The sequence below is a fragment of the Coloeus monedula genome (genome assembly GCF_965178545.1).
Source record: "Coloeus monedula genome assembly, chromosome: 23".
NCBI lineage: Eukaryota > Metazoa > Chordata > Aves > Passeriformes > Corvidae > Coloeus > Coloeus monedula.
The window spans coordinates 1112630-1140566 of record NC_138803.1 but is presented as its reverse complement, the minus strand read 5'-3'; the positions used below and the strand labels follow the sequence as shown (position 1 = coordinate 1140566).

The 27937-nt window shown below is 50.6% G+C and overlaps 1 protein-coding gene across 1 annotated transcript in view; it reads right to left on the bottom strand.

Annotated features, from left to right (window-relative positions):
* IGFN1 (immunoglobulin like and fibronectin type III domain containing 1) overlaps window positions 1-27694 on the bottom strand; it is a 40731-nt gene extending 13037 nt beyond the window's left edge. Inside the window, exons 1-13 of the mRNA XM_082296084.1 lie at window positions 27562-27694; window positions 21460-21597; window positions 16697-16765; window positions 16122-16244; window positions 13782-13921; window positions 13133-13232; window positions 12288-12335; window positions 11708-11753; window positions 10839-11013; window positions 10172-10285; window positions 8801-8972; window positions 7923-8195; window positions 2-6202 (exon numbers count right to left, since the gene is read on the bottom strand). Coding sequence (XP_082152210.1) covers window positions 2-6202; window positions 7923-8195; window positions 8801-8972; window positions 10172-10285; window positions 10839-11013; window positions 11708-11753; window positions 12288-12335; window positions 13133-13232; window positions 13782-13921; window positions 16122-16244; window positions 16697-16715 — 7411 coding nt within the window. The 5' untranslated portion in view covers window positions 16716-16765; window positions 21460-21597; window positions 27562-27694. The remainder of the gene's footprint in view (window position 1; window positions 6203-7922; window positions 8196-8800; window positions 8973-10171; window positions 10286-10838; window positions 11014-11707; window positions 11754-12287; window positions 12336-13132; window positions 13233-13781; window positions 13922-16121; window positions 16245-16696; window positions 16766-21459; window positions 21598-27561) is intronic.
* Between the last annotated feature and the right edge of the window lie 243 nt (window positions 27695-27937).

Genomic DNA, 27937 nt, shown 5'->3' with positions numbered 1-27937 from the left:
CCTTTGAGATCATCCAGGGCACTCCGTTTCCTTTGGCCTGTGCTTTCTGTGTTGTTCAGGGAATCATTTGCTTTAAGATCCAGGTCAGGTTCCTGCTTTCTCTGGTTTGCTGAAGGAGGTCCACCAAAAGGACCTGACATCTGACCATAACTCAGTGGACCTTGACCAAACCCACCTGAACTACTCCCGTCAACAGATCTGTCATGGGATTTACTCCCTGCCCCTCCAAAGGCAGAATTTGTGCCATCAAGGGAGCCCAACTGTCCAAAATCTCTGCCCTCTCCCCTGGCTCCTCCTGGACCTGACAGGGACCCTCTGTCACCAGCTGAACCTTTGTTCCCTGGCCCTCTGACATCACTGGCAGTGCCCTTTCCAGTTTCACCTCCCAAAGATCTGCCAAGATGTGCATCCAGCCCATATCCACCATCTGGTCCACCAGCACCTCCCACACCTCCTTTACCACGGACTGAATCCTGTTCATCCCCTCCCAACCTCCCAACGCCACTTGCACCAGCCCTGGCTACAGCTGACCCTCTGTCCTTGCCATAGAGAGACCCTGCACCCCACAGTGCTGAGCCTTCCCCAGAAAAGCCCTCTCCTCCTCCTGCACCTGCATATCCCAGAGCTCTGCTCAGCATGGCATCCCTGCCACGGCCAGATCCCATCGCTTCCTCACCTCCAGGAGGAAAATGAGCAGCTCCTGCCACAGCCCCAGCTGGGAAACCATCTTTTCCATAGAGAACTCCAACTCCCCCCGCACCACCACCACCAGCCCCAGCTGGGAGGCCATCCTTTCCATAGGGAGATCCAAGTCCCCCTACACCAGCTGCACCAGCACCACCAGCACCTGCTCCAGATGGCCGACCATCTGGACCATACAAAGGCTCTCCAAATCCTCCTGCACCACCAGCCCCAACTGGGAGACCATCCTTTCCATAGGGAGCTCCAAGTCCCCCTGCACCACCAGCCCCACCAGTGCCTGCTCCAACTGGGAGACCATCCTTTCCATAGGGAGATCCAAGTCCTCCTGCACCACCAGCCCCACCAGCACTTGCTCCAACTGGGAGACCATCCTTTCCATAGGGAGCTCCAAGTCCTCCTGCAACACCAGCCCCACCAGAACCTGCTCCAACTGGGAGACCATCCTTTCCATAGGGAGCTCCAAGTCCCCCTGCACCACCAGCCCCACCAGTGCCTGCTCCAACTGGGAGACCATCCTTTCCATAGGGAGCTCCAAGTCCTCCTGCACCACCAGCCCCACCAGCACGTGCTCCAACTGGGAGGCCATCCTTTCCATAGGGAGATCCAAGTCCTCCTGCACCACCAGCCCCACCAGTGCCTGCTCCAACTGGGAGACCATCCTTTCCATAGGGAGATCCAAGTCCCCCTGCACCACCAGCCCCACCAGAACCTGCTCCAACTGGGAGACCATCCTTTCCATAGGGAGCTCCAAGTCCCCCTGCACCACCAGCCCCACCAGCACCTGCTCCAACTGGGAGGCCATCCTTTCCATATGGAGATCCAAGTCCTCCTGCACCACCAGCCCCACCAGCACCTGCTCCAACTGGGAGGCCATCCTTTCCATAGGGAGATCCAAGTCCTCCTGCAACACCAGCCCCACCAGTGCCTGCTCCAGCTGGGAGGCCATCCTTTCCATAGGGAAATCCGAATACCCCTACACCAGCACCAGCAGTACCACCAACACCTCCTCCAAGTGGCCGACTATCTGAACCATACAAAGCCTCCCCAAATCCCCCTGCACCAGCAGCATCTGCTCCAGCTGGGAGACCATCCTTTCCATATGGAGCTCCAAGTCCTCCTGCACCACCAGCCCCACCAGTGCCTGCTCCAGCTGGGAGACCATCCTTTCCATAGGGAGCTCCAAGTCCCCCTGCACCAGCCCCACCAGCCCCTTCTCCAACTGGGAGACCATCCTTTCCATAGGGAGATCCAAGTCCCCCTGCACCACCAGCCCCACCAGCACCTGCTCCAACTGGGAGGCCATCCTTTCCATAGGGAGATCCAAGTCCCCCTGCACCACCAGCCCCACCAGTGCCTGCTCCAACTGGGAGGCCATCCTTTCCATAGGGAGATCCAAATCCCCCTACACCAGCACCAGCAGTACTACCAACATCTGCTCCAAGTGGCCGACCATCTGGACCATACAAAGCGTCCCCAAATCCCCCTGCACCAGCAATGCCTGTTCCAACTGGGAGGCCATCCTTTCCATAGGGAGCTCCAAGTCCCCCTGCATCCGCCCCTCCAGCTGGGAAACCATCCATTCCATAAGGAGATGCAGCCCTTCCAAAACCACCACCTGCAGCTCCGCCAACTCCTAATCCAGCAGTGAGACCATCTTTTCCACATGGATACCCAAGTGCTCCTGTAGTAGCCCCACCAAGACCAGGCCCAGTGGGGAGACCATCCTTTCCATATGGAGCTCCAAGTCCTCCTGCACCACCAGCCCCACCAGCACCTGCTCCCACTGGGAGGCCATCCTTTCCATAGGGAGATCCAAGTCCCCCTACACCAGCTGCACCAGCACCACCAACACCTGCTCCAAGCTGCTTACCATCTGGACCATACAAAGGCTCTCCAAATCCTGCACCACCAGCACCACCAGCCCCAACTGGGAGACCATCCTTTCCATAGGGAGATCCAAGTCCTCCTGCACCACCAGCCCCACCAATGCCTGCTCCAACTGGGAGGCCATCCTTTCCATATGGAGCTCCAAGTCCTCCTGCACCAGCTGCACCAGTGCCTACTCCAACTGGGAGACCATCCTTTCCATAGGGAGCTCCAAGTCCCCCTGCACCACCAGCCCCACCAGCACCTGCTCCACCTGGGAGGCCATCCTTTCCATAGGGAGATCCAAGTCCTCCTGCACCACCAGCCCCACCAGCCCCAACTGGGAGACCATCCTTTCCATAGGGAGATCCAAGTCCTCCTGCAACACCAGCCCCACCAGTGCCTGCTCCAACTGGGAGAGCATCCTTTCCATAGGGAGATCCAAGTCCTCCTGCACCACCAGCCCCACCAGCACGTGCTCCAACTGGGAGACCATCCTTTCCATAGGGAGCTCCAAGTCCCCCTGCAACACCAGCCCCACCAGTGCCTGCTCCAACTGGGAGGCCATCCTTTCCATAGGGAGATCCAAGTCCCCCTGCACCACCAGCCCCACCAGTGCCTGCTCCAACTGGGAGGCCATCCTTTCCATAGGGAGATCCAAGTCCCCCTGCACTCGCAGCACCAGCTGCACCAACACCTGCTCCAAGCTGCTTACCATCTGGACCATACAAAGGCTCTCCAAATCCCCCTTCAGCGGCCCCACCAGCCCCAACTAGGAGACCATCCTTTCCATAGGGAGCTCCAAGTCCTCCTGCACCACCAGCCCCACCAGCCCCAACTGGGAGACCATCCTTTCCATAGGGAGATCCAAGTCCCCCTGCACCACCAGCCCCACCAGTGCCTACTCCAACTGGGAGGCCATCCTTTCCATATGGAGCTCCAAGTCCTCCTGCAACACCAGGCCCACCAGCCCCAACTGGGAGACCATCCTTTCCATATGGAGCTCCAAGTCCTCCTGCACCAGCTGCACCAGTGCCTACTCCAACTGGGAGACCATCCTTTCCATATGGAGCTCCAAGTCCTCCTGCACCACCAGCCCCATCAGCACCACCAGCCCCAAATTGGAGACCATCCTTTCCATAGGGAGCTCCAAGTCCCCCTGCACCACCAGCCCCACCAGTGCCTGCTCCAGCTGGCAGACCATCCTTTCCATAGGGAGATCCAAGTCCTCCTGCACCAGCTGCACCAGTGCCTACTCCAACTGGGAGACCATCCTTTCCATAGGGAGCTCCAAGTCCCCCTGCACCACCAGCCCCACCAGCACCTGCTCCACCTGGGAGGCCATCCTTTCCATAGGGAGCTCCAAGTCCTCCTGCACCACCAGCCCCACCAGCCCCAACTGGGAGACCATCCTTTCCATAGGGAGATCCAAGTCCCCCTGCACCACCAGCCCCACCAGCACCTGCTCCAACTGGGAGGCCATCCTTTCCATATGGAGCTCCAAGTCCTCCTGCAACACCAGGCCCACCAGCCCCAACTGGGAGACCATCCTTTCCATATGGAGCTCCAAGTCCTCCTGCACCACCAGCCCCATCAGCACCACCAGCCCCAAATTGGAGACCATCCTTTCCATAGGGAGCTCCAAGTCCCCCTGCACCACCAGCCCCACCAGTGCCTGCTCCAGCTGGCAGACCATCCTTTCCATAGGGAGATCCAAGTCCTCCTGCACCAGCTGCACCAGTGCCTACTCCAACTGGGAGACCATCCTTTCCATAGGGAGCTCCAAGTCCCCCTGCACCACCAGCCCCACCAGCACCTGCTCCACCTGGGAGGCCATCCTTTCCATAGGGAGATCCAAGTCCTCCTGCACCACCAGCCCCACCAGCCCCAACTGGGAGACCATCCTTTCCATAGGGAGATCCAAGTCCTCCTGCAACACCAGCCCCACCAGTGCCTGTTCCAACTGGGAGAGCATCCTTTCCATAGGGAGATCCAAGTCCTCCTGCACCACCAGCCCCACCAGCACGTGCTCCAACTGGGAGACCATCCTTTCCATAGGGAGCTCCAAGTCCTCCTGCACCACCAGCCCCACCAATGCCTGTTCCAACTGGGAGACCATCCTTTCCGTATGGAGCTCCAAGTCCTCCTGCACCACCAGCCCCACCAGTGCCTGCTCCAACTGGGAGGCCATCCTTTCCATAGGGAGATCCAAGTCCCCCTGCCCCAGCGCCAGCAGTGACTACTCCAACTGGGAGACCATCCTTTCCATAGGGAGCTCCAAGTCCCCCTGCACCACCAGCCCCACCAGCACCTGCTCCAGCTGGGAGACCATCCTTTCCATAGGGAGATCCAAATCCCCCTACACCAGCACCAGCAGTACCACCAACACCTGCTCCAAGTGGCCGACCATCTGGACCATACAAAGCCTCCCCAAATCCCCCTGCACCAGCAGCATCTGCTCCAGCTGGGAGGCCATCCTTTCCATAGGGAGCTCCAAATCCACCTGTACCAGCCCCACCAGCACCTGCTCCAACTGGGAGACCATCCTTTCCATAGGGAGCTCCAAATCCCCCTACACCAGCCCCACCAGCACCACCAGCAGCTGCTCCCAGTGCCTGACCATGTGGACCATATAAAGCTTCCATTTCTCCTGTGAAATTTCCCCCTGCACCAGCAATAGCCCTATCTCCACCTGGAAGGCCTCCTGGCACATACAGAGAGCCAGACCTTTCTGCCTGCCCTAACTGACCACTGGCATGAGGTGTCAGGCCATCCTTGCCATAGGGAGCCCCTGTTTGTCCCTCTCTGTTTATACCTGCTCTGTTCTTATCACCCACAGTGGGATGCCCATCCTTGCCATGGTGGGACCTCATTCTTCCTGCCATTCCAGCACCTGCAGCATCTCCCCCAGCTCCAGTTCCTGGACGAGTCCTGCTGAACAGATCACCCACACTGGCTCCCACTCCAGTTGAATCAGGATCAAGCCCATCTGGCACAGAACTTCCACCACCCAACCTCCCAGCACCCCCAAAACCAGCTCTGTAACTGGCATCACCTAAATTCCCATCCTTGTCATGCTGAGAGCCCAAACCTTCTCCATCATCCATGTCAATGTTAACAGCACCCAGCACACCCTCACCTCTGCCATCCACAGAATTCCATTCGCCTGCCCCTCCTACTGCACCACCAGGACCTGCTCTGCCTGAGACAGCGTCCATACCATGGACAGCCCTTAACCCACTTCTGCCTCCTAAGCCTTTTAGTCCAAAGGTGCTGCCATCATTGGCCCCTGAGCCTCCATCTAGACCTGCTCCAGAAAACTGCCCAGACCCCATCTCTCCATTTATGTGGGTTTTGCGTAGCCCCTCTTTTCCCAAAAATCTTTGGCTTCCATCATCAGGATCAATGGAGTGTCCTTGGCCCCTGCCTTGGCTGCTGCCTTGACCAGTTCTGTACCAGCCAGTTTTCTCCACACCAGGGGATGTAGAAAAGGAAGGATGATCTTCATCACCAGCTTGTTCTTGGCGCCGAAGCTTCCTTGCCCTTTCATTGTCTGCCATTGTTTCTTTCAGCCACTCAGATGTCTCCCTTTCAATCTTTTCTCCTTCATCCTGTCTCCTCTTTGCTTTGGCATCTGAAGTTGCATTGTTTGATGGGAGCAGATTTACAATTTACAGAAAAAGAGGGGAACAAAATAACAGAAAATCAGTAGGTCACTGCACTGCATCAACAACCAAAGAAAATGTGTTAGCACTTTTTGAATTTCATTTTAGGACACACACAATATATTTAAATAAATTTAAAATAATTTCAAATCCTGAATTTTTCAATGCCACATTCAGACAACAAAATTAACTAAAGACAATTATTTTTAGTTAAAATGCATTGGTTTTTAGTGGAAATATGCTCATTATAACAAACAAACCAGCTAAAAATAACAGAAAAAGACACTTCCAGCATGATAGGTCTGATTTAGAGGGGCTTAGATTGTATCTGGGATTCATTAATTCCATCTGCCTACTCCCTCCAGCTATGGAGAAGGAGCAGAATATTCCATGCCCAGAGGAGCCATCAGTTCCCACCCTGGAACTAGGATTTTGCTGCTCTGGAGGCAGCCTGCACATCTGGATAATGGCTGGTTTAGGGATGGCCAACCTGAGGATTAAAGCTTCCAGATCTGTGAATAGCTTTGAATTAATCCACAGTTCAGGCTGTTCTGAGAGCGGGTCACTCACTGCTTTGGTTTCCAGGTTGGATATAATTTATCAGAGCTCACAGCTCACTGAAATCCACGGGCAGTTTCTCTTTTCAGAAACCTACATTGGTTTGGAGAAGCCTTTGTGAGACACCCATCCTGCTGCTGTGTGAGGATCCCAAAAGAAACCAAAGGCAATGGGAACCAAAGGAACCACCTCTCAGAAGCAAACAAATATGAGCCAGGTGACTGTCAATGTGCCTGCACTGGGTGTTCCCACCTTCCCAGCTTCCTCTGAGCTCCTTCCAGCATGTTTAACCTCTAATTGGGAATGAAAAATATTATCTAGCAAGAAGAATGGCATTGATAGTGTAGAACTGAGAGTATCAAAAGCTCCCTGAGCCCCTTCCTGCTGCACTGTGATCACTGGGACAGCTTCCTCAAAAACATGTGGGGAGATAAGGAGAGTTTTTTGATAACTGGTGGAGAATGTGCTACTTCATTATAGCTGTAGAGCAATCAAGCCAATAGGATTTGTCAGGACTAATTAAAAGGGGTAAAGTTGGTCTCATTTGAAGAGGAAAGAGGGTCTAACCAGACATTCATTTTCCCAAAGAGAATTTAGAATCATGGAATCACAAAATGGTTTGGATTGGAAGGGACCTCAAAGCTCATCCTGTTCCACCCCCTGCCATGGGCAGGGACGCCTTCCACTATCCCAGGTTGCTCCAAGCTCTGTCCAGCCTGGCCTTGGACACTGCCAGGGATCCAGGGGCAGCCCCAGCTTCTCTGGGCACCCTGTGCCAGGGCCTCCCCACCCTCTCAGGGAAGAATTTCTTCCCAATATCCCATCTAACCCTGCCCCTCTGGCAGTGGAAAGCCATTACCCCTTGGGAGTGGTCCTGTCCCTCCAGGCCCTTGTCCAAAGTCCCTCTCCAGCTCTCCTGGAGCCCCTTTAGGCACTGAAAAGGTCTCCAAGGTCTCCCTGTAGTCTCATCTTATCCACGCTAAACACCCCCAGTTCTCTCAGCCATAGTTTAGGAATTAGAGGCTCAGCAATTCATTTCCCAGCAGAGCAACATCTCCCTGAACCATCAGGCAGTGAGAGGAATGTTTTGTGCCAACACACCATGGGAACAACCCACTGCCAACCACTCACACTCCACGAGGAGCCAGGCACTGGAGGAGCCCTGTCCCGCGTCGAGCGTGTACAGGCCGCTGTCCGAGGGCACCACGTTCCTGACAATCAGCTTGTGGGTCAGGCCATCAGGTGTCACAGAGATCTGGTGCTTGTCACTGGCCTGGAGGAGGTGGCTTTTGTGCAGCCACAGGGGCTCGTGGCAGGGCGTGCACAGCACACACTGGAACTCAGCGTCCCCAGCCTCGGCACAGCGCACGTCGGAGAGCGGCTGCCGGAACCGCACCGGGATGGCTGCAGGGGAAACCAAGAGCTGTGGGAAGGAAACGGCTGGTTCTGGGCTCCAAGTAAAACTGTTACAGCTGAGGGAGGAAAGAACAGGAAGTTGTGGTGCCTCTGAGCATTGGGTTAATGAGAAAAAGGAAAAACTGAGATGTGGTTCTGTGCCAAATTCTGCAGAAAAGCAGAAAAGTAGATTTTTGTCTTTATTATCTTCTGAGACATTGTACCCCATAGCACTGATGTGCGGGCAGTTTTTAGTCATTGATGTGTTCCTGCAGCACAATACTTGGATTGAGTTTGTTGTTATTATTCTGAGCTTACAGAAGCAAACTGTAATATGGGGTAGGTTAAGGAGTGTGCTCACTGTCACCCACAGCCAGACCCGTTCTCGAGCCTAGGCCTGTTCCCCTGGACTGCAAATGCAGCACCTAAAGCACAAAATCACCCTCCTGCTCCTTTTCACCTGTGCCAGACAAGGAATCCTTACTGGGCAACACAAAACCAGTCCTCTGTGGTGGTCAGGAGTAACTGAGCTTCACACTTGCTCCTAGACACAATTTTCCTAGACAAAATTTTGTCACAGTTGCACATCACATCCCTCAAACTGAACTCCTTACCTTGAGCATCCAGTTCAGTTGAGAAGATGGGGATGTCCTCCACCCTGACCTGGTACACCCCTGCATCCTCTGGCTGCACATCATTGATAGTGAAGCGGTACCTTCTCCCAACTCTCCTCAGGCAGTGCTTCCTGTACTCGTCCCCTGTCCCGTACCGGAGCCGCTCGCCGTCCTGGGGAGGGGAGGGGAGGGGAGGAGAGGGGAGGGGAGGAGTGTCCTCACAAAGGCTCAACCAGTGCCAGGCATTTTGAACAAATCAGGACAGGTTGGTGCTACAATCCCCTTGTTGATATAAATGAGTAACCTCACAGTGCCCAGGGCTCTTTGCAGCACACAGGCGCTGTCTGGGCAGTGAATCCTGCACAGAGCAGGGTACCAGGCTCTGAAACTCAGCAAAACAGCAGCCCTTGGCTACCCACATAAGGGTCTGAATCTTAGCTAATACACAGTTATTGCAGCTACAAAGACAAAGCACTTTCTTGGCTTAGAGTTCAGCATCCTCCTAGCTGGATGAGCAGGAGACTTCACCACTTTCTGTAGCACACTTGGGTTACGTTCTCCAAATTGTGGTTCATAGAATTCATGTCCTACATTTATCCAGAAGATTCATAGTTAGTCTGTCCTTCCCTTCAGGGAATTCTGATTTCCCCTGCGTTGAAGCCTCTAACCACAGTTTGACTAAAAAGTGTCTTTCAGAAAAACACGCCCAGCGCTGAGCACTTGCAGATCCCATCTAGAGGGGATGTTTTACATCTCTGAGATCTTCTTTCATAGAGGGAGTTATAGGCCAATAACACACTTGAGAAAGTGAGTAAAATTTCTATGAAACTGCAGGATTTCTGCAGCCTGAAAGACACTGTTGGGATGATGGTCTTAAACTGAAGAAGGGTCAGGTTAGATATAAGAAAATAGCTTTTTCCCATGAGGGTGGGGAAGCCCTGGCACAAGGTGCCCAGAGAAGCTGGGGCTGCCCCTGGATCCCTGGAAGTGTCCAAGGTCAGGCTGGATGGGGCTTGGAACAGCCTGGAATAGTGGAAGGTGTCCCTGCCCATGGCAGGAGGTGGGAATGAGATGAGTTTTAAGGTCCCTTGACCTTTAAAAGGTCCCTTCCAACTCAAACTGTTCTATGAATTTCCTGAAGTCACAAGGATATCAGTAACTGACTGCATCCCCTGTACTTGGATCTATAAATCCCCAGGGATATTCACCACCAAGGATCACCCCACACTGCTCCCTAACCAAGCAGGGATCTGCAAAGGACAGACTTTAAGGCATTTATTTGCTCTCAGCCACTGCCTAGCAGATGAAGCCTTTTCTGTAGAACACTTGAGGGGTGCTCTGAGCTGCTGCTGCCCAACACATCCCTCTCACCTTGAGCAGGTAAACCTTGCTGTTTCTGCTTTTCAGCTCCATCTCCAGGCTGAACGTAGCATTTCCTTCCTTGTTGACTTTGATGTGTTCAAAGTTTTTGAGACTGTGAATGAACTGCAAAGAAATATTGAAGAACCTAGTAAATTATAAAGCTGCCATGACAGAAGTTCTTAAGCTGTTGAATTAATGTGAAATCTACTTTAAAGAGCTACCTCTAATGTTATGCAGGAGAAGTATCTGTAAGTCACAGCTCTGGTGCAGTAAGCTGCAGTATCTGTAAGTTGCCATGGTTTCCTCCTGTATATAAATCACTTTTTATGTGTTGCCTCCTGGTCACTCCCACACTGCCCATCCAGGTCTCTACGTGCCCCTCTATGTGAAGGCCAATCTTTACTCTTGGACATACAATTTTTAATTTGGGGTCCAAATTCTTATCAGAGACAACTGAATACCCCTTTGGTCAGTATCTCCTAAAATATGTGAACTGAGCTTCAAAAAATTCATCAGCATTTTCACCTGCATGAGTAAAGAAGTGGAACTTCTTTAAAATAATGTCATAAATCATTGTCATACAACAAAATTTTCATCTCCAAAGCAATTTAGGAAGCTTTAGCCTGTTTTCAGAAGCTGTAGTTTGTTAAAAATTAGTGGTTTCAGTTTATTTTACCTTGTCTTGTTCACTCTCTGTGTCCTTCCTTATCTCCTGCAGCTTCCTCAGCATCCCACGGAAGTCAACAATTCCATATTTCATACATATTTTCTCATAATCTCTCTTATCTGCATGCAGCAACAGCTGCCACACAGCTTCTTTGTCCAGGGGCTTTGGTTTTGGTGCTACGACCCTGAGAAGCAGGGGTGGAAACATTCAGACATTTTGACAAACAACAAGATGTCCTGCTTTTCTATCCTTAATTCTCTTCCATCTCTCTCCCTCCTTCCCGTAGTTCACTTGGCCCCGTAGGTACAGGCAGGAAAGACTGTGACTCTTCCAGAGCAGGTTTTCTGCATCTATACTACAAATTAAATGGTGCCAGGGAACAGCTTCCACACTGCTGTGTGGCTCTGGCACAGTTTGGCCCAGGCCAGGTAATCCTAGGTCAGGATTCTGCACAGAGATCATTCTCAGCAGGCAATCCTTAGTTTCCCACCTGGGATGGGGAGGGTTGTGCCCTGTGCACCTGGCAGTGCAGCTGGGCTGGGAGCCAGGGCTCAGCCCCAGGGCAGGCAGCAGAGCAGGGCATGGAGAGGTGTCCTTTAGACAGGAAGCTACTCGTGAGCTAAACACAGGGAGGCAGAGAAACACAGCTGCCCAGTGGGAACCTGAGGGTGCAGAGGAAGTACCCTGAAAATGAGGCTGGAACCTTGTGTTTATCTCAGTCCCACAGGCAGTGCCAAGCTGTTCTGGCCTGTCTCTCCACAGGGAGTCTCACCACAACTTTGGACACAAGAAGTGTTGCCCTGAAGGTCTCTGGAGCTGTCCCCTGCCACCAAGAAACACCCAGAAGTGGGAGCATGGCCCTCACTCCAGAGCCTTACCTCTTCCTCAGCAGCTTCTTGGACTCCAGGAGTGTCTTCCTGAGCTCTGTTACCAGAGTGGGGAAAACAACAAACAGTCACATACCCAGCACTGTCAAATACATCCCCCCAAAGAAGATAATGCAGAATAGCCACAGATAAGAGGTTATTCTGCTGAGCTCTTTTCCTCTGGTGATTTTTTCACACTTTACCAAAAAACTGTCATGAAACTTAGTCAGTTCTCACTGCCATGCTCATCCTTTGAGTGCCAGTGAAGTTCTCTCCCTAAGGGGCTTCCCTCTAGAGACCCACTGTTTTCAGCCATGTTAACATGTTTGATCCAGCTGTGTTTGACATCCCCAAATCCCTTTTTCCTTTTCTAATGATTCCACAATCATTAATTAAAACAGCTCAAAGCTGTGTCTAAAATCATCACTTTAATGAAAGGTAAAGAGCAAGCAGAGATGACAGAACATTAGAGGCTCATTAATCCTTCTCTTACTCCAGTCTTTACAAGTTTGGGGTAATAATACTGTGGCAGACAGAGTATTATTAACTCTGCCCCCCAATAATATAATACACATATAGATCTTTAACTTACCATCAGCAGCATGAACAGGAACGTATTTTGCCTTCCTCTTAAAGCCAACTGATCATTTATAAGAGAAAACAGAAGGAAAACAAGCCATAGGATGAACAAGATGAGACTAACAGCAGTGAACCAATGAGTCATGAAACCACTGTATCTGTAACCAGTGCAAGAGGGAATCCCAGTTTGGATTTCCTTGTCAATCTGACATTTGCTCCCAGTAGCCTCCATCTATAAAGATGATATTTCTATTGCCATTGACTCAGTGCTTGCTGGAGACTCCACACAGAGGAGGAGAGCATTTCTGCCCTACCAATTCTATGGTCTAAACAATGGGAGAAAATATCAACATCTTGTTTTAGAGATGGGGAGCCAAGGTGGAAATGGCAACTGCAGATAGGTGCCTTCTAAACTTACTTGAAAGGCACAGAGGTGACATGGACACTTCCAATATAATCCATCTTCTGCTCGAGTGGAGTCCAAGAATATCAGTTATATCTGACCCACAAAGTGCCCATTTCTCTGCACTGACTATAAAGGCAAGAAGGAATGAGGTCCAGAGACAGGTGCAGAGGGATGGATCCCTCCCAAAGGACTGATTTGTTCAACAACATAAATAAAGGTTTGAGGCAGTTCAGCGCTAAATCCAGGCTGTCTGATTATGGAGCAGTGCAGTGAGCACAATTCCACTTTCTTCCCTCTTGCCTTAAAGCTCACAATGCCAGGGAGCCACCAAAGTCCTCAGCGAGGGGAATACCAGACCTTCACACCAAGAACACCCAAAGTCCTGGACACCCAACCCAGAAACAGCAAAACCACTACCTGGGACCACAGGAGCCCAGAGCTGCCAGGCCTACCTTGGATGATCCTGAGGCCAGCAGAGCACGAGGCCTCTCCGTAGGCATTGACAGCATAGCAGCGATACAAATCACTGTCATCCAGAACCAGGCTCTTGATCTTCAAATGGAAAGCACAGAAAGTGCTCACAGAAAGGGCTGGGGTTCAGTTCACCTTCAGCTTCTCATAAAGCAGCTACTCAGTGGCACCTCAGAGCTGCCTTCTGCTCCCAGAAGGGCCCTAAAAAAGCTTTGTTTGCTTGTCTTTGTGTTATCTCAGAGCTGGGGATTGTAGAATCATGGAATACCCTGAGTTTGAAGGTTCCCACAGGATCATCCAGTCCAGTTCCTGGATAGGACACCCCAGCAATCCCAGTCTGTCCCTGGCAGCGCTGTCCAAACGCTCCTGGAGCTCTGGCAGCCTCGGGGCTGTGCCCATTCATTCCCTGGGGAGCCTGGGCAGTGCCCAGCACCCTCGGGGGGAAGAACCTTTCCCTGATCTCCAGCCTGACCCTGCCCTGGCACAGCTCCAGCCCTTCCCTGACTCCTGTCCCTGCTCACAGAGAGCAGAGGTTGGAGCTGCCCCTCTGCTTCCCCCCATTCCACTGCAGGTTTTTCCTATCCATTTCTCTCAGTTCCACAAGTCCTTTCTGAAATATTTGGTCTTTACCTGCAGAATGAATTCATTTGTAGCACTGTTGAAGGACATTTCATATTTGGCAGGATCATCCATTCCTTTCCGTGTACGCGACCATTTCACCTCAGGGGCTGGGACACCTTTGACCACAGCTCTGAAAATGGCATTTTTACCTTTGAAAAGAGGCAAGAATTTAGTTATTTCAGACAGGCTTGAATATGAGGACTCTCAGGCCTGGCCCCTTATTTTATCAAGAGTGATCCCCAGAGTGAGTAATTTCCGTTATTTTATGCAGAAACATTCTTCAAAAATAACGATACCTTCTTCTTTTGCACATCAATAATTCAGGTTTTGTCTGTATTCCATCATAAAGGGCCTTTAAAACGTTGTGTTGACCTGCCAGACATGGCTGCTGACATCTCTGACCATCAGTGAAATCAGCAGCCCGACAGCAAGTTCAACCCAGACTTGCTTTTGACCCATGAAATGTCCAAACCCCTCCTCATCACACATATTCTCCATCAAATCCCACTGCTTCTCCAGTCTTTAACTGGCACCACCTTGCACTCTAAACCCACCAGGCTCTGCTGTTTGAAGAGACAAGGGAGGGAGAAGAGAAGGGGGTTCATCTCCTTCATCCCTGCTCCCCAGGAATCTAAGTCCCCTGCAGCCCACCACAGAAATCTCCAACAGCTTTCCCAGTGCCCAGTACAAACCTCTTCTCCAAAAGGCTCCAAACCCCAGGGTACACTGGGAAACAAGTCAGAGAAGTGATTCGTGTGGGTGAGTTATCCATGGACACAGCTCAGGCTGGAAATGATCCCTCTCTATTTTTTTTAATACTCTTGGTGTGCAGGTGACCAACGCTGTTAAAGATTCTCCCTGGAAAGTCTGGCAATATTTCCCACACATTTCTGCAGTCACCACCACCAAACTTATTTGATGGAACAAGTTCCTGCCAACAGATCCTTATCAAAAGGCCTTCCAGCAGTACCATCTCTTATTAAAAAGTCTCATTCCAGTTGATTATCCCTGTGTTACATTTTAGCCACTTTGGCTGCACTTTCCCACGCTTGCCATCTGTCACAGGAGAATCAGCTCAGCCATGCACTGAACACACTTGGGGTGATGATGATAGAACTAAAGGCCCTCACAGTGCCTCTGCACAGACACAGAATTACAGTGACCAACCTGAATGCACAAACAATTTGTATGGAAACTGCGAAGAACCTGCTGGAAGTGAAATAACTTGGAAAATATACACAGGTGAAAATTTAGATAGGTGAAAACTTTGCCGGGGGCCTTGATGAATGCCTGAAACGTGCAGGTGGAGGAGCAGGAAGAGGGACAGGTTCCACTAGAGGCCACTGTGCCCCTTCATAAAACCTCAGTGGATCCTGGAAATCCACAGGTGAGTGTGGAACACCAAAATCCAGGCTGCTGGTTCAGTCCCAGCAGGGAAGAGGAGCTACACGATGTTCTCAGGCTACTCCACACCAACAAAAAAAAAAGAAACAAAAGGACTCTTTGCAGGTGCAGAGAGACCCCTGGGAGGCTCTTCACTGATTCCAGTTCTTGGCTCATCAGCTGCCTGCTCTGTGCAAGATCCTTATGTTGTTCCTTATAGAATCATCACAGAACCATGGAATGTCCTGGGTAGGAGGGACCTCAAAGTCCATCCAGTTCCACCCCCTGCCATGGGCAGGAACACCTTCCACTAGCCCAGGCTGCTCCAAGCCCTGTCCAGCCTGGCCTTGGACACTTCCAGGGATCCAGGGGCAGCCACAGCTTCCCTGGGTAACCTGTGCCAGGGCCTCACCACCCTCACAGGGAAGAATTTCTCCCCAATATCCCATCTAACCCTGCCCTCTGGCAGTGGGAAGCCATTCCCCTTGTCCTGGCACTTCAGGCCCTTGTCCATCTCTCCTGGAGCCCCTTTAGGCACTGGAAGGCTGCTATAGCCTAAACAGCACCTGCAGTCAGTGTATCCTACTTTAAAAAGCAGCTGATTTTTGTGCTGAGCACAAGTTATTTCAACAGGAGAACAAAAAACCAACAACTTTTTCAATGTGCTGAATCTTTTGCTGCAAAATCCTTACTGTGAGAGTTTCCTGTAGAATTCACAGGATTTGCTGTACACATAAGAACCAGATTTTGGTCTCGCACACGCATAGTGACAACTCAGGAGACCTTTGTGAGTACTGATGGAATTTTCATCAGTGTAACAAAGACTTTGGCCACACAACACTTTTTTTCTGGTCATGTCAAATCACTTTAGAAACTCTCTTGATTTAATCATAATTTTTTCATGTAGGTGGGACATGGAGTCAAACCTCCACGTCTGTGGCTTTGCCTGTTTGTCAAGAGTCTCACCTTCCTGCAGCGTCAGAGTGAGTGGTTTCTTCTCAAAATCAGGTGTACTGCATCCTTCTGGAACATCATTCACAAACTGGGTGATAACAACTCCTGGGATAGAAGATTTCTTGAAGATTTTTACTAGAAAGGCAAGAAAAAATGGATTCAATTAACATGTTTGTCCTTCAGAAAGAATCTCTCAGTTTGCATTGCCTCCTGCAGAGCAGTAACTGCTCTTGCTCAGCTCCTCTTTGACCACAAAGGTCCCACCCATTCCAGTGCCACAGGCTGTAAATGTGTCCCAAGGCTTGGGCATTAAGGCGTGGGATTTTGTGGTGGCTTTGCCAAAGTTGTGTCCAAGTGGGAAATTCTGCAACCAAAGTCCTAATCCAGGACCACCTCGGCTCACAGCTCCAGCAATGGTTTGGACAGGGAAAGCTTTGCATCAGTTCTTGTTTCAAATACAAAATCTGCCATGAGAAAGGCCCCACTGCCAATTCATGACCTGGTGTGTCAGTCCCTGGTATCCCCAAGCTAGAGAAGCAAGCTGGGGTTATCACACGGGTTCCCCAGAGCTGTGTCTGTTCTCTCACCTGTCTGATGGCTGCTCATGATGCTTTGCTCAGTTTTCTGGGGTCAGCACAAACAGATTACAAGTTCTCCTTTGAAAAAGACAAATAATTTCATTATTTACAGTTCACAAGGGAAAGGACAGACCTTACCACTGCGCCCTTTAGTGCCGCAGTTTGCCCTTCCTCACTTGCCACAGCCTTGCAGCCAAGTAGAGACAGACCTGCCAATCAGCCTGTCATGCCCAACACAACCTGGGTATGAGGATGATTAGCAGGGCTGAATGGAAAATGTACACATCCAGCAGCATCCCTCTGTGTCACCTGGCTTTCCTCTAAAGACCTCCTCTCATGTTTCAAGCAAACATTCACCACATGGCACTCACGTGGTGGGTTCTGATGGATGGCAAGAGCAGTTGCTGAGAAGAAAACCACAGAGATGGATGTCTAAACTGGGGCATGGAGCAGAGGTACATCCTGATCTCAATTGGCTTGGTTAAATTAGCAACAGACCTGAGAGCAGACAAGAAGCCTTTAGAAGGGAATGGTGAAGTGTGAGCTTGGCATTAAGGAGTTATTGTTATGGATCACTCAGGGGACCTTTGCCAAAGGAGTCTCTTTCCCTGTATTTTAAATTGGACAGTGTGTAATGTAACACATCCCTGCCTCGCAGAAAGCTGGGAAGGCAGATTCCCTGTCATATGAGAGATGCTCAGGAACTATAGAGTTACTGCAGCTCTGAAAGAGCAATTAGATTGGATTGCCTGTGGCATTAGTGCTGGGTCTCTGTTTACCCTCTGCACTCCTTCCGTCAACAGAGGGACACAGGAACATGCAACTTCCCTCCGTTTTGAAAGGCACAGGGACTTTGGGAGCACACCTACACCAGGCATTCATCCAGCTGAGCTCTGGCACCTGATGAAAACACGGGGGATGACCCCAGCACCTCCTTGTCACACATTCAACTCCAAGCCGCATTGTCTGGGTGAGGATTGGTTTCAGCTAAAGGTAAGAGATAACTCAGTGAACAAAACCAATTTGTGCTGGATATCCCACAGCCAGGCCAAAGAGAGTGTCACTCACAGTACCTCTGCATCAGCTTCTGAACAAAAATGTGTTTTGCCATAACTCAGCAGCTGCAAAGAGCCACAGACACCTCCCTACAACAAACTCCACTTTGTCCTTACCACAAACCCTGTTTTGGGGCTCTGCACACTCTACCAATCTCTGCAATAATTGACATCTCTGTGAGCCTCCCTGGCCTCAGTGGAAACACTGCGACAACAGCACTGGGAAATGGAACAGGGCGGTGTGAGCAGCAGCCAAGCCCTCTCTCCTGTCCCCTCCTGGCCTGATCTGGGTGACCTCTGCTGCTCCCACCACAACAAGGGGTTTGCATTTCATCTGGGTGCTGCTAGTCTGGCACATCACACAGTCACTTCTGTAAACCCTTGGGAGATGTCTTAAAACTTGGGAATGAAGGGAATGAAGAGCTTGTGGGAAGAAAAAACCACAAAACTGAACTGAAAAGAAGCTGACTCGAGGGCACCCTGTCCTGCCCCGGGCAGGGCATTGCACAGTGAATGGTTGAGATTTTGAGAAGCTCTTGATCACCCTCTTATGGATTTAATTTGTCCTCCAAAGTACTGAACCGTATTAACAACAAACATAATCCCCTATTGCCTCTTGTCTCTTCCTAAACATGTCACCACTCCTGGAGCTGGAATGCCTGATGCTTACAACACTCACCAAACAAGATCACCTGACACCAGCTTGCAGCAGCTTTCCCCTAAGCTCTGTTTACGTTACACTTGCATTTATTCTTTGCTACTCCTGATTCCTTTCCTCCACGCTGGGCAGTGGTGAGGAGCAGCTACCCTGAAACAGGAATGCGGTCCAAATTCAGCTCCAAAGCCTTTCCTTACATCTCCAAATGTTTCATGTCAGAATGGTTCATTCTCAGCCTCGTGTGACAGTGGACATGTATTACCATAACTAGAAAGTGCTGAGAGAGGGCTAAATTCAAATCTAGTTTGGTAAAACCCCCAAATAGTGACAATATTTGTACAGGCAGTAACAGGCCCCATCTCTCAGTGCACAACATGCACTCTGTTCACTAGGTATAAACTGCTGAGTTTACAGAGTCTTAAAGATTTCAGAAATTCACTGGGATTAAAAATAAGCTCCTGTGAGTCCTTAAACTCCTGTGAATTCCTGACTTCTGGAGAATGAGAAGGAAGCATGTTAATGCCACACATTGATTGCAGGGTTAAAATAACAGTGCTGGATATGAAGGGAACATTCCTTCAGTGTAATGAATCCAGTCATGTTGCATTTTCCAGTGTCTTGTGTATTAAATAAGGACCAGAAAATAACACCCTGGTTGGCACAGTCATCAAACCCTACCACTGCTTACTTTTAAAATTCCTACTCCCTTGTTACATGAATGACCATGGTTTTGTTCTGACTCCAGTTCAATCTAGAAAAAGAAATCACAGAATTTTTAAAATGAGACAGCAAAAGTCTTCCAAAAATTGTCTTAGTGTAATTCATATCTTCACTCACAGGTGTTTGAAACATTGGTGTCCTCATGAGGAGGATTTATTCAATGGAATAAATGCTTCCAAGAGGGAGTCACCCCTCCCCAGGTAAATGCTGCTGACCAACAGCCCCAGCACAACTGGGTGACACTGGAAGCAGCTCAACACTCTCACTTTCCTGCAAAACACATCCCTGTCATGCATTAGCCTTGTTCAGGTATCCAGTTGGCCATTCCTCATTCCAGGCAGAAATCTGTCTGCTTTGCAGCTGCAGGGACATCCCCACTGGGGACAGAGGCAAAGCCTCCATGGCTTTGAGCACAGAGCTAGAGCAAGCCCTTGGCTACTGACAACATTTTTAATGTCCCAAAATAAAGCAGCAAGCCTGGCAGGGTGGGAGGGTGCCCTTCGTCCTGTGTGTCCATCAATCTGTCTGGATGAGACACAGCAAGAGCCCATTCCCTGTGAGCATGGCTAGACACCATTGCTGGGGCCATAAATCAGCTGAGTGAATAAGCAAAACATTTGGGAGTCAGAGGATCTGTAGGTATTGGGGGTATCACAAGGACTTATTTATGGGCTTCAGACAGTGCAATACACAGACAAGATGTGACATAATTGCTGGCAGACTGGTGAGCAAAATTAGCCAAACCTTTAGGGAAGTGACAGGCAGTGAGTGGCTCATGGGGAGGGTATGGGTGCAGAGGCTTGGGATGTGCCACGGGCATTGCACAAGCACAGACACGGTGGGGACAAAGCCATTAGCACAGACCTAAACCAGTAATAATAAAATAATCAGCAACAGAGGCAGCATTCCGTTTCATAGGAGCATCTAATCATGGAATATGCTGAGCTGGGAGGGACCCACAAGGTCATTCAGTCCAGCCCCCAGCCCTGCACAGACACCCCAACAATCCCACCCTGGGCATCCCGGAGAGCCTTGGCCAAACGCTCCTGGAGCTCTGGCAGCCTCGGGGCTGTGCCCATTCATTCCCTGGGGAGCCTGGGCAGTGCCCAGCATCCCCCAGAGGGGGAAGAACCTTTCCCTGATCTCCAGCCTGACCCTGCCCTAATGCAGCTTTTCTCTTTGTAATTCTCTTTTAATTTCTCTTTGTAAATCATGAAAATCAGGGCAGTCCTGACACAGAAAATGTTCTAAACAAAATACCAAATTGTTGTGTGCTCAGTCAAATTCTAGCTGTGCTCTACCCCAGAGATCCAGATACTCAGTGAGTATATTTCACCTAAAATTCCTCTTTCAGCTTTGCGTTGGCTTTCTGTGGTTTTTTTGTTAATTTGAAGTAATCTTTTGAGCTTGAGTCTTCCCATTTCAGATGAATTTTAAAGGAAAATTTCAAATGCTTTGGTTAGAACCACAGAACTGAAGGCCAGTGAACTGCAGAAGGGAAATTTCATGAAAACTTCTGAGCAGGTCACAGAGGGGGAACGTCACAAGCTCTCCAGTGATGAATGGAGGTCTTGTGCAGAGTGGGGAGGAATGCCCAAGGATCAGATTTTGTGTGACTTATCCCTTTGGTAAATCTATACCTGACCTGATCTTCTCCTCTGCCCCAGGGATTATGAACACGACCTAAGTGCTTGCTCAGGATCCACAGACACACAAACCAGATACCCTGTACCCATTTATGTATGAAAGTGGCACTGATACCAAAGGCCAAGAGGAGACACCACCCCTATTTTTTAAGGGAGCAAAAGCCATTAAGCCCCACCAGTGAGCAGGACAGTGAATCCATGTCCCTTTGGAGAAGCAGGGAACCGGTCAGTCTGTGCCTTTCCATGGCCACAACGCTCCCACAGATTTTTCATAACAGAAACTGACTTTGATACAGGCAATAGATTTACAGCAAGTATCACAGCAAACACAACAGAGTCTCACTGCCAGGAAGGAAAGATAACGTATCTCTACTCACTGTTCCAAGAAAGGATGAGTCCAGGATAAAAACCCTTAGGAACCCCAGTGTATGTGTGCCACGAGTCCCCTGCCAGGTCCAAGGGACAATGACAGCAGATCTTCAACAGCCTGGCATCTTCCCAGGGAAATGCAGGGAATCAGTGTACCCTACAGGAGCCAAACACTACAGGAGCCCACCACTCCCAGAATGTGTTCAACCACTTCCTGACCTACTGCAACACAAAGCCACATTCAGTGTGACAGCAAAGGTGTCACTTCCCATCCCAGCTCTGCATCACCCCCACACAAATCAGTGGTGGCGTGGCCAAACTCACCACCCTACAGGCTGAGCTTCTGAGATGATCCTCTGGAAGTCACTTCTGCGTCTCCAGGCCCACGGTGGCTTTGTTCACTCAGAGCACAGAGCTCTTCACAGCCGTCCAGCGGGTCCCCTGGTCCCAGATATCAATGACCTGTGAGAAGGAAGATAAGCCCCTTATCAGTCTGGCATAAATGTCACTAAATGGCAAAAGCAACAGCAAACTGTTGTCCCCCTCACACCTCTCCACTCTCACAGAAGGTGAGGCTGTGCTCAGGAGCTGCCAGGTATCTCCACACTGAGCTGGAGCAGCCCTGGGGGCTCATTATAGCCCCACACTCCCCCAGCCCAGGGGAGGTGCCCTGGAGCCTTTGGCAAGGCTGGCCACGGCTGGGGCCAGCCTGGCCAGATGCGACCATCAGTCAAGGCCACGCTGCATCCCCAATGCAAGACCTTGTGCCTCAAAGAAGGACAAACACTCGTGCAGATCCAAGGAAAGGACAGGGTGTACACCAGGTTGTGTAGGACACACCAGCAGATGGGTTCTCAGAGGCCACGAGTCCTCAGGAGATTTCACAGTTCGTTAGCAGAGAAGTAAAACCAGTGAATTACTGCATTTGTGCATGGGTCAACCATGCCTGGGCTTGGGCCTCAGCAGAAGAGTCCCTCAGTCTGTGCTATTCCAAGAGGCCTGAAAGAAATCCAGTTGCTCTATAAGAGCTTCACTGCTACAGCCAAGAGACACACCTCAGTTTGCTCCTTTCCTTCCAACACAGCCACGGGCTGATCCCTTTCCCATGAGCAGCAACAAGGCCACTTATTCCACTAGTGGAAGGTTCCCTGCCCATGGCAGGGAGCTGGAATTAGATGATCTTGAAGTTCTCTTCCAACCCAAAGCACTCTGGGATCTGGGATTTCCATGAACAGCTTTACCCCAGAAGTAGAAGTGCAGTGCATTGTGACTCCAAATCTTTTGCTTCCGGTCTGCCCTCGCAACTTGTAAACCTTCCTTCCTCTGCTCAGAAAGCTCCCCTGAAGCAGAGGGACCTTTGCTTAGTTCCTGATGTTCCCAGAGATGGCCAGTCTGGGACTGCAGGTTCCCTTCTCCCAGCAGCTCGACCTTCAGGCAACAAAACCTGGTTGGCCTGAAGGCTGCTTTCACTCACTTTGGCCTGAGAGCCCCCAGTCATTGCTGTCCTTTGCATTGGGTGAATAAATTCATACTAAATCTCATGTTCAATTGGAGAGGAAGGGCTGGCTCCAGAAGGTGGCAAGAGAAGTGTTTTTACTGTGATGGCCATGGTTCACAGGCTGTCTGGGCTGGCAGAACCAGAACAAGGCTTTCCTCTGGTTTCCTATGAGAAGATGATAATTTTAAAATCTGAGGCTAATGGGAGCACACACAAAACTCTTGGTGTCACAGCTTAGACTCCTGTTAGATTGCATCAAGACCGAAGAACCACAAAGAGCACCATTTCCACTAGTCTGAGAAAGAAGATTCTCACCCAGCATCAAAAACTTCTCCCTTGCAGAGCTGGGAATCACCATTTCAACCAACAAATAAAAAGATAAATATGAAAATTAAATTCTGGAGTAATTTTCTTCATTCCTTCTTTCTTTTTGACCATTGTTGCCGGTGACAGTGTTTAAACTTTCCCAGTTCATGAGAAAACCATGTCAACAGAAGAAAATGGAATTGCTAAAACTGATGCCTGGGCTAAGATCCTTCAGTTCTACATCCCCTGTTACCTTTGCAGTGATATAAAAGTAAAAAGTAGAAGCAATTACAAAGTCATATATAAACCATTTGAAAGTTGACAAGCCAAGAAAATAAGACAACAAGGATCTGGGAAATCTGGACTGCTGCTGGGAAATCCTCTCAGTAGCAGCCACTGTTTTCTAGCAGTGTGGGACTCCCACAGCCTTTTCACCTGCTTTGGACAATGATCATCCCAAAGATGCTCCCTCAGACATCAGACATCAGTCCTGCTGGTCCAGGACAGCAGTTTGTGACTTTGCTGACTGGATGCTGCACCTTTAATAAACCCCATTGCCAGACAAGTCTCTAAAGACAGTAACACTTTGGGTAAGCCCTGGGAATGCTCCCACAGGAAGCATTTACCTGCTTCTACTGAAACCTGAATTCAGCTCTCCTCAGCTGCAGCAAGAGCAGAGTTATCTCAGAGGGCCTGAGCTATCCAGAGCCACAGCGATTTCTGCCATTCCTCTTCCCATGTGCTCTCCCTTTCCAGGCATTTGCTCCCCACAGAAAAGCACCAGTGATATTCAGTCTCCAATCACATTTAGCTGTTGGGTCTCAATAACTGAGGGATGCCCAATTAGACAGACAGTGGGGTCTAGCAAGTCCCAGGAGAGCCACAACTGCTCCTGTTTCACTGCCCCCACACACCTGATTGTGCTTTGCCTCATTTCCAGCCCTGGTTTTACAGTTTTCTTGGGGCCTCTCCTCCAGAGGGACTGATAATTTAAAATCGTCTGCAACAGAGCAACCTCCTCCAAGAGCCTGACCTTCTTCCATTTCACAGCTTGTTTTCCACCCGCCCACCCAAGGCTCTGTTAACCCCTGTGTGCCAGGGCTGAGCTGCCACGTGCCACTGGGAGCCTGCAGAATGTCACAGCAAGGCCGGGACGTTCAGTGGGCACTGCTTTCCCTGCAGAGGGGACGTTTTTCCCTGAAAGAAAGTCCATTTGCCTAAGGAAGGGCAGTGAAGAAATGTCAAGAGGCAACAGCTGAAGGACAGTTATTTCAGATTGAATTTAAAAGTCTGTTTTAACTGGAAACAAGACTCTTCCAATGTTCTGTTTTCCCTGTAATTCCCTTCTTGGAATACTGGTGTGAAGTCTTCCTGCTCTGACCAGTGACAATTGGCACAGCTCTTCCTACAGACTTTGGCACCCACATGGCTCAGAAAGGGCAAGAACTCAAGAAACCAAGACCTGGTAGGTTCAAAACCCTGTCTGGGTTTTCAGTCCATAAATAAATGACCAAGGTCAAAAACCAAGCCAAGACACCCCATTTCCCTGCAGCCTGGTGGCCAGTCCTGACTGCGCTGAGGGTGAAGGCAGTGGCAGGGAGGCTTCTTTGGGACAGAAATATTCACATATGAAATGGGTGAAGATGTGCAGAGTTCAGTGGTCGTGTTCCAAGTCCATCTTGACATTACAGTAATGAGAATTCCATAAACACTATACAAGGAAATGGGTATGGAATATGGAATAAAGGCCCAAATTCATGAAGATTACAGGTACCTGCAGCCCTCCAACCACCCAACACACTACACCAAATCAGGTGAGCCTGGCAGTGCTGGTCATGCTGGTCATGGTGGTCATGTGTGAGTACAGGGACAGTGTCTGTTCACATCAGGCCAGGGGCCAGCTGGGTGACAGAAGAGCATTTCGGTTTTCCCAGGAGAATGCCCTGCACCTGGAGGAGGAACAGTCACACCATGTGGGTGCCCCAGTGAGTCTTCCCTACCCACAACAATTGAATTTATGTAAATGTGATGTTCCAAGTACCGAGTACTTGCTGCTTCCTTCAGTGGGAGATGCCCATTCCCATTCCAGTCCCTTAACACCAGTTCATCCACGTTGTAGAGTCCAGAAGAAATTGAAGGGACTTGTTTCAGACTCGAACCTGTGGTTATTTTCCCTCCCCACCTGAGGTGCCAGTGTGTCCCTCTGTCACCTGCAAGCTGAGGGCTGCTGTCACTGTGCACACAGAGCCAGGGTCAGACCCACTGCAGTTCACTTGACTTTCACACAATATAAGGAGATCAGAACCAGAGGGGAGTGAGTGCAGGAGGCACCAGTGCTCTGCTTTCACAGTGCAGATCAGCTCCCTCATTCCCACAGTACAGAGAATTCCTTCTGTTCCCTTGTTCAGGACTGGTTTAGTGTTTGCATCCATGACTGACTGGAGGGGTTTGCTAGCACAGTCTAGGATTCTGTTGCAGCCTGGCTGCCTATAAACCCAACACGCCCACTTTTCCCAGTAATAGCTGCTCCCATGACTACCTTCCTTGCATGTTCCAATCCCAGGGCTGGGATTTACTTACCATTTTCCATCCACAAAAATAAAATACTGGGCAACAGACATTTAATAAAGACTCACCAAAGATGTGATTAAACATCTGCCTATTACCAGACATATCCTTCCACCAGGACTTTCCACCCGCCTTGAGACACTGAAGAGAACAAGGGTTTAAGTCCCTCTGGGCTTTAATGAATGCAGGGAACAAGGGGTGCCTGCACCACTTCTGTTTGGCCCTACATGGCCATCGGGCTTTGCTAAATGTCCCTCTCCAGCTAAAATTAACTGGGTGTGTTGGGAGCACTTCACAGACACCACCCCTCAGGCATGCAGAGGGTTAATAAAGCTCACTGCATGCAGCAAATTAAACAATAATATGCAATCAGAGACTGAAGGATTTATCTCAGTTCCCCTCTCTGCCTCAAACCAGAGGCACAGCAAACCCCCAGTTCTGAGTTCTTGATGTAGTTCTAGGATTTATTGTAACCTGCCAGTGGTGGCAGATGAAACAAGCCCCAGCCTGAGCAGCTGTTTTAATGTTTCATTCCCTGATGTGCTGGGAAGTTTGACACTGAAATAAATGGTAAGAAATTGTCTGTAGAATCCCAAGAGGCCACAGCATGTGCCACCTTCCCATTGTCTGTGTGGGACATTGGAATTAATCTCAACACTGTCCTGGTAGTGCCTGACCTGTGCCAGCACCAGTGAATGGCTGGCACCTACAGAGGTGCCAGGAGGCTCCCATTTCTGGGAATGCTGCCCCATTCCTTCTGAAGTTTGTTCACTGTCACACTCTCTCTTTATCCAGCACTAAAATACCAGAATAAAGTAAGTGTCATATTGAGCCAGAAGATTATGCCACCATCCAATGGAGAAATAATCTAAATCATAGAATTATAAAATCATAGAATGGTTTGGCTTGGAAGGGACCTTAAAGCTCAGCTCGTTCCACCCCCCCACCAAGGGGAGGAACATCAGATTGCTTAGACCCCCCTCCAGAAAATGGAAATAAAGAAAAAAACTGAAAATATAGAAAAAAAACCCCCAGAAATACAGAAAAACATGGAAATAGAGAAAAATAAAGAAAGAGAGGGCATCTCTCTCCTTTCACCCTCACTTGTTCCATGAATCCTGTAATTTCACAGAAGGGTCACTGAGCTCCCCTTTCTGCAGGAATGAAGCTCCCAGGGTCTGTCGCACCATGGGGTCTGTCCCTCCACGGCGTCTGGCCCTCAGTGGGGTCTGTCCCTCCGTGGGATCAGTCCCTCCGTGGGATCTGTCCCTCAGTGGGATCAGTCCCTCAGTGGGATCGGTCCCTCAGTGGGATCAGTCCCTCAGTGGGGTCTGTCCCTCCGTGGGATCTGTCCCTCAGTGGGGTCTGTCCCTCCGTGGGATCTGTCCCTCAGTGGGATCGGTCCCTCAGTGGGATCAGTCCCTCAGTGGGATCAGTCCCTCAGTGGGATCTGTCCCTCGGCGGGATCAGTCCCTCAGTGGGATCAGTCCCTCAGTGGGATCAGTCCCTGAGTGGAGTCTGTCCCTCAGTGGGGTCTGTCCCTCCGCAGGGTCTGTCCCTCAGTGGGATCGGTCCCCCCACTGTGTCTGTCCCTCCGTGGGATCTGTCCCTCAGTGGGATCAGTCCCTCAGTGGGATCGGTCCCTCAGTGGGATCAGTCCCTCAGTGGGATCAGTCCCTGAGTGGAGTCTGTCCCTCAGTGGGGTCTGTCCCTCCGCAGGGTCTGTCCCTCCGCAGGGTCTGTCCCTCAGTGGGATCAGTCCCTCAGTGGGATCTGTCCCTCAGTGGGATCGGTCCCTCAGTGGGATCAGTCCCTCAGTGGGATCTGTCCCTCAGTGGGGTCTGTCCCTCCGCAGGGTCTGTCCCTCAGTGGGGTCTGTCCCTCAGTGGGGTCTGTCCCTCCGCAGGGTCTGTCCCTCAGTGGGATCGGTCCCCCCACTGTGTCTGTCCCTCCGCGGGGTCTGTCCCCCCACCTCTCCTGCCTTGTGAAGGCGATCACACGGATCAAACACAGCAATTACGGCCGCAGGTCCGGAGCAGGGGCCCAGCACTCACCTGCGGTGTCACCCTGGGTGTCCTCTCTGGCCGAGTGCTGTGGCAGCCGCAGCTGCAGCCAGGGCTGGGCTGGGGGTCAGCGCTGGTCACACTGGGCCGGGCTGGAGCCTCCTCAGGCTGTCCCTCGGTGCCGCCTCCCTCCCGCCGCTGTCCCGGCGCGGTGCCGCCCGCGGGCGGGGCCGCCTGTCACAGGGCTGTTAGCCCGCGAGACATCCAGAGGATTGGGATTTTTATGGGCACCCGGGCACCTGCCTCCTATTCGTTATTATTTCAGTCCGTTCCAGTAATGGTGCTGAGCAAATTTGAGATGAACATAATTCTTCAGTGTTTCACAAGTCAGTGGCACGGTGCTTTGTCTGTGGATTGTGTTTCCTCT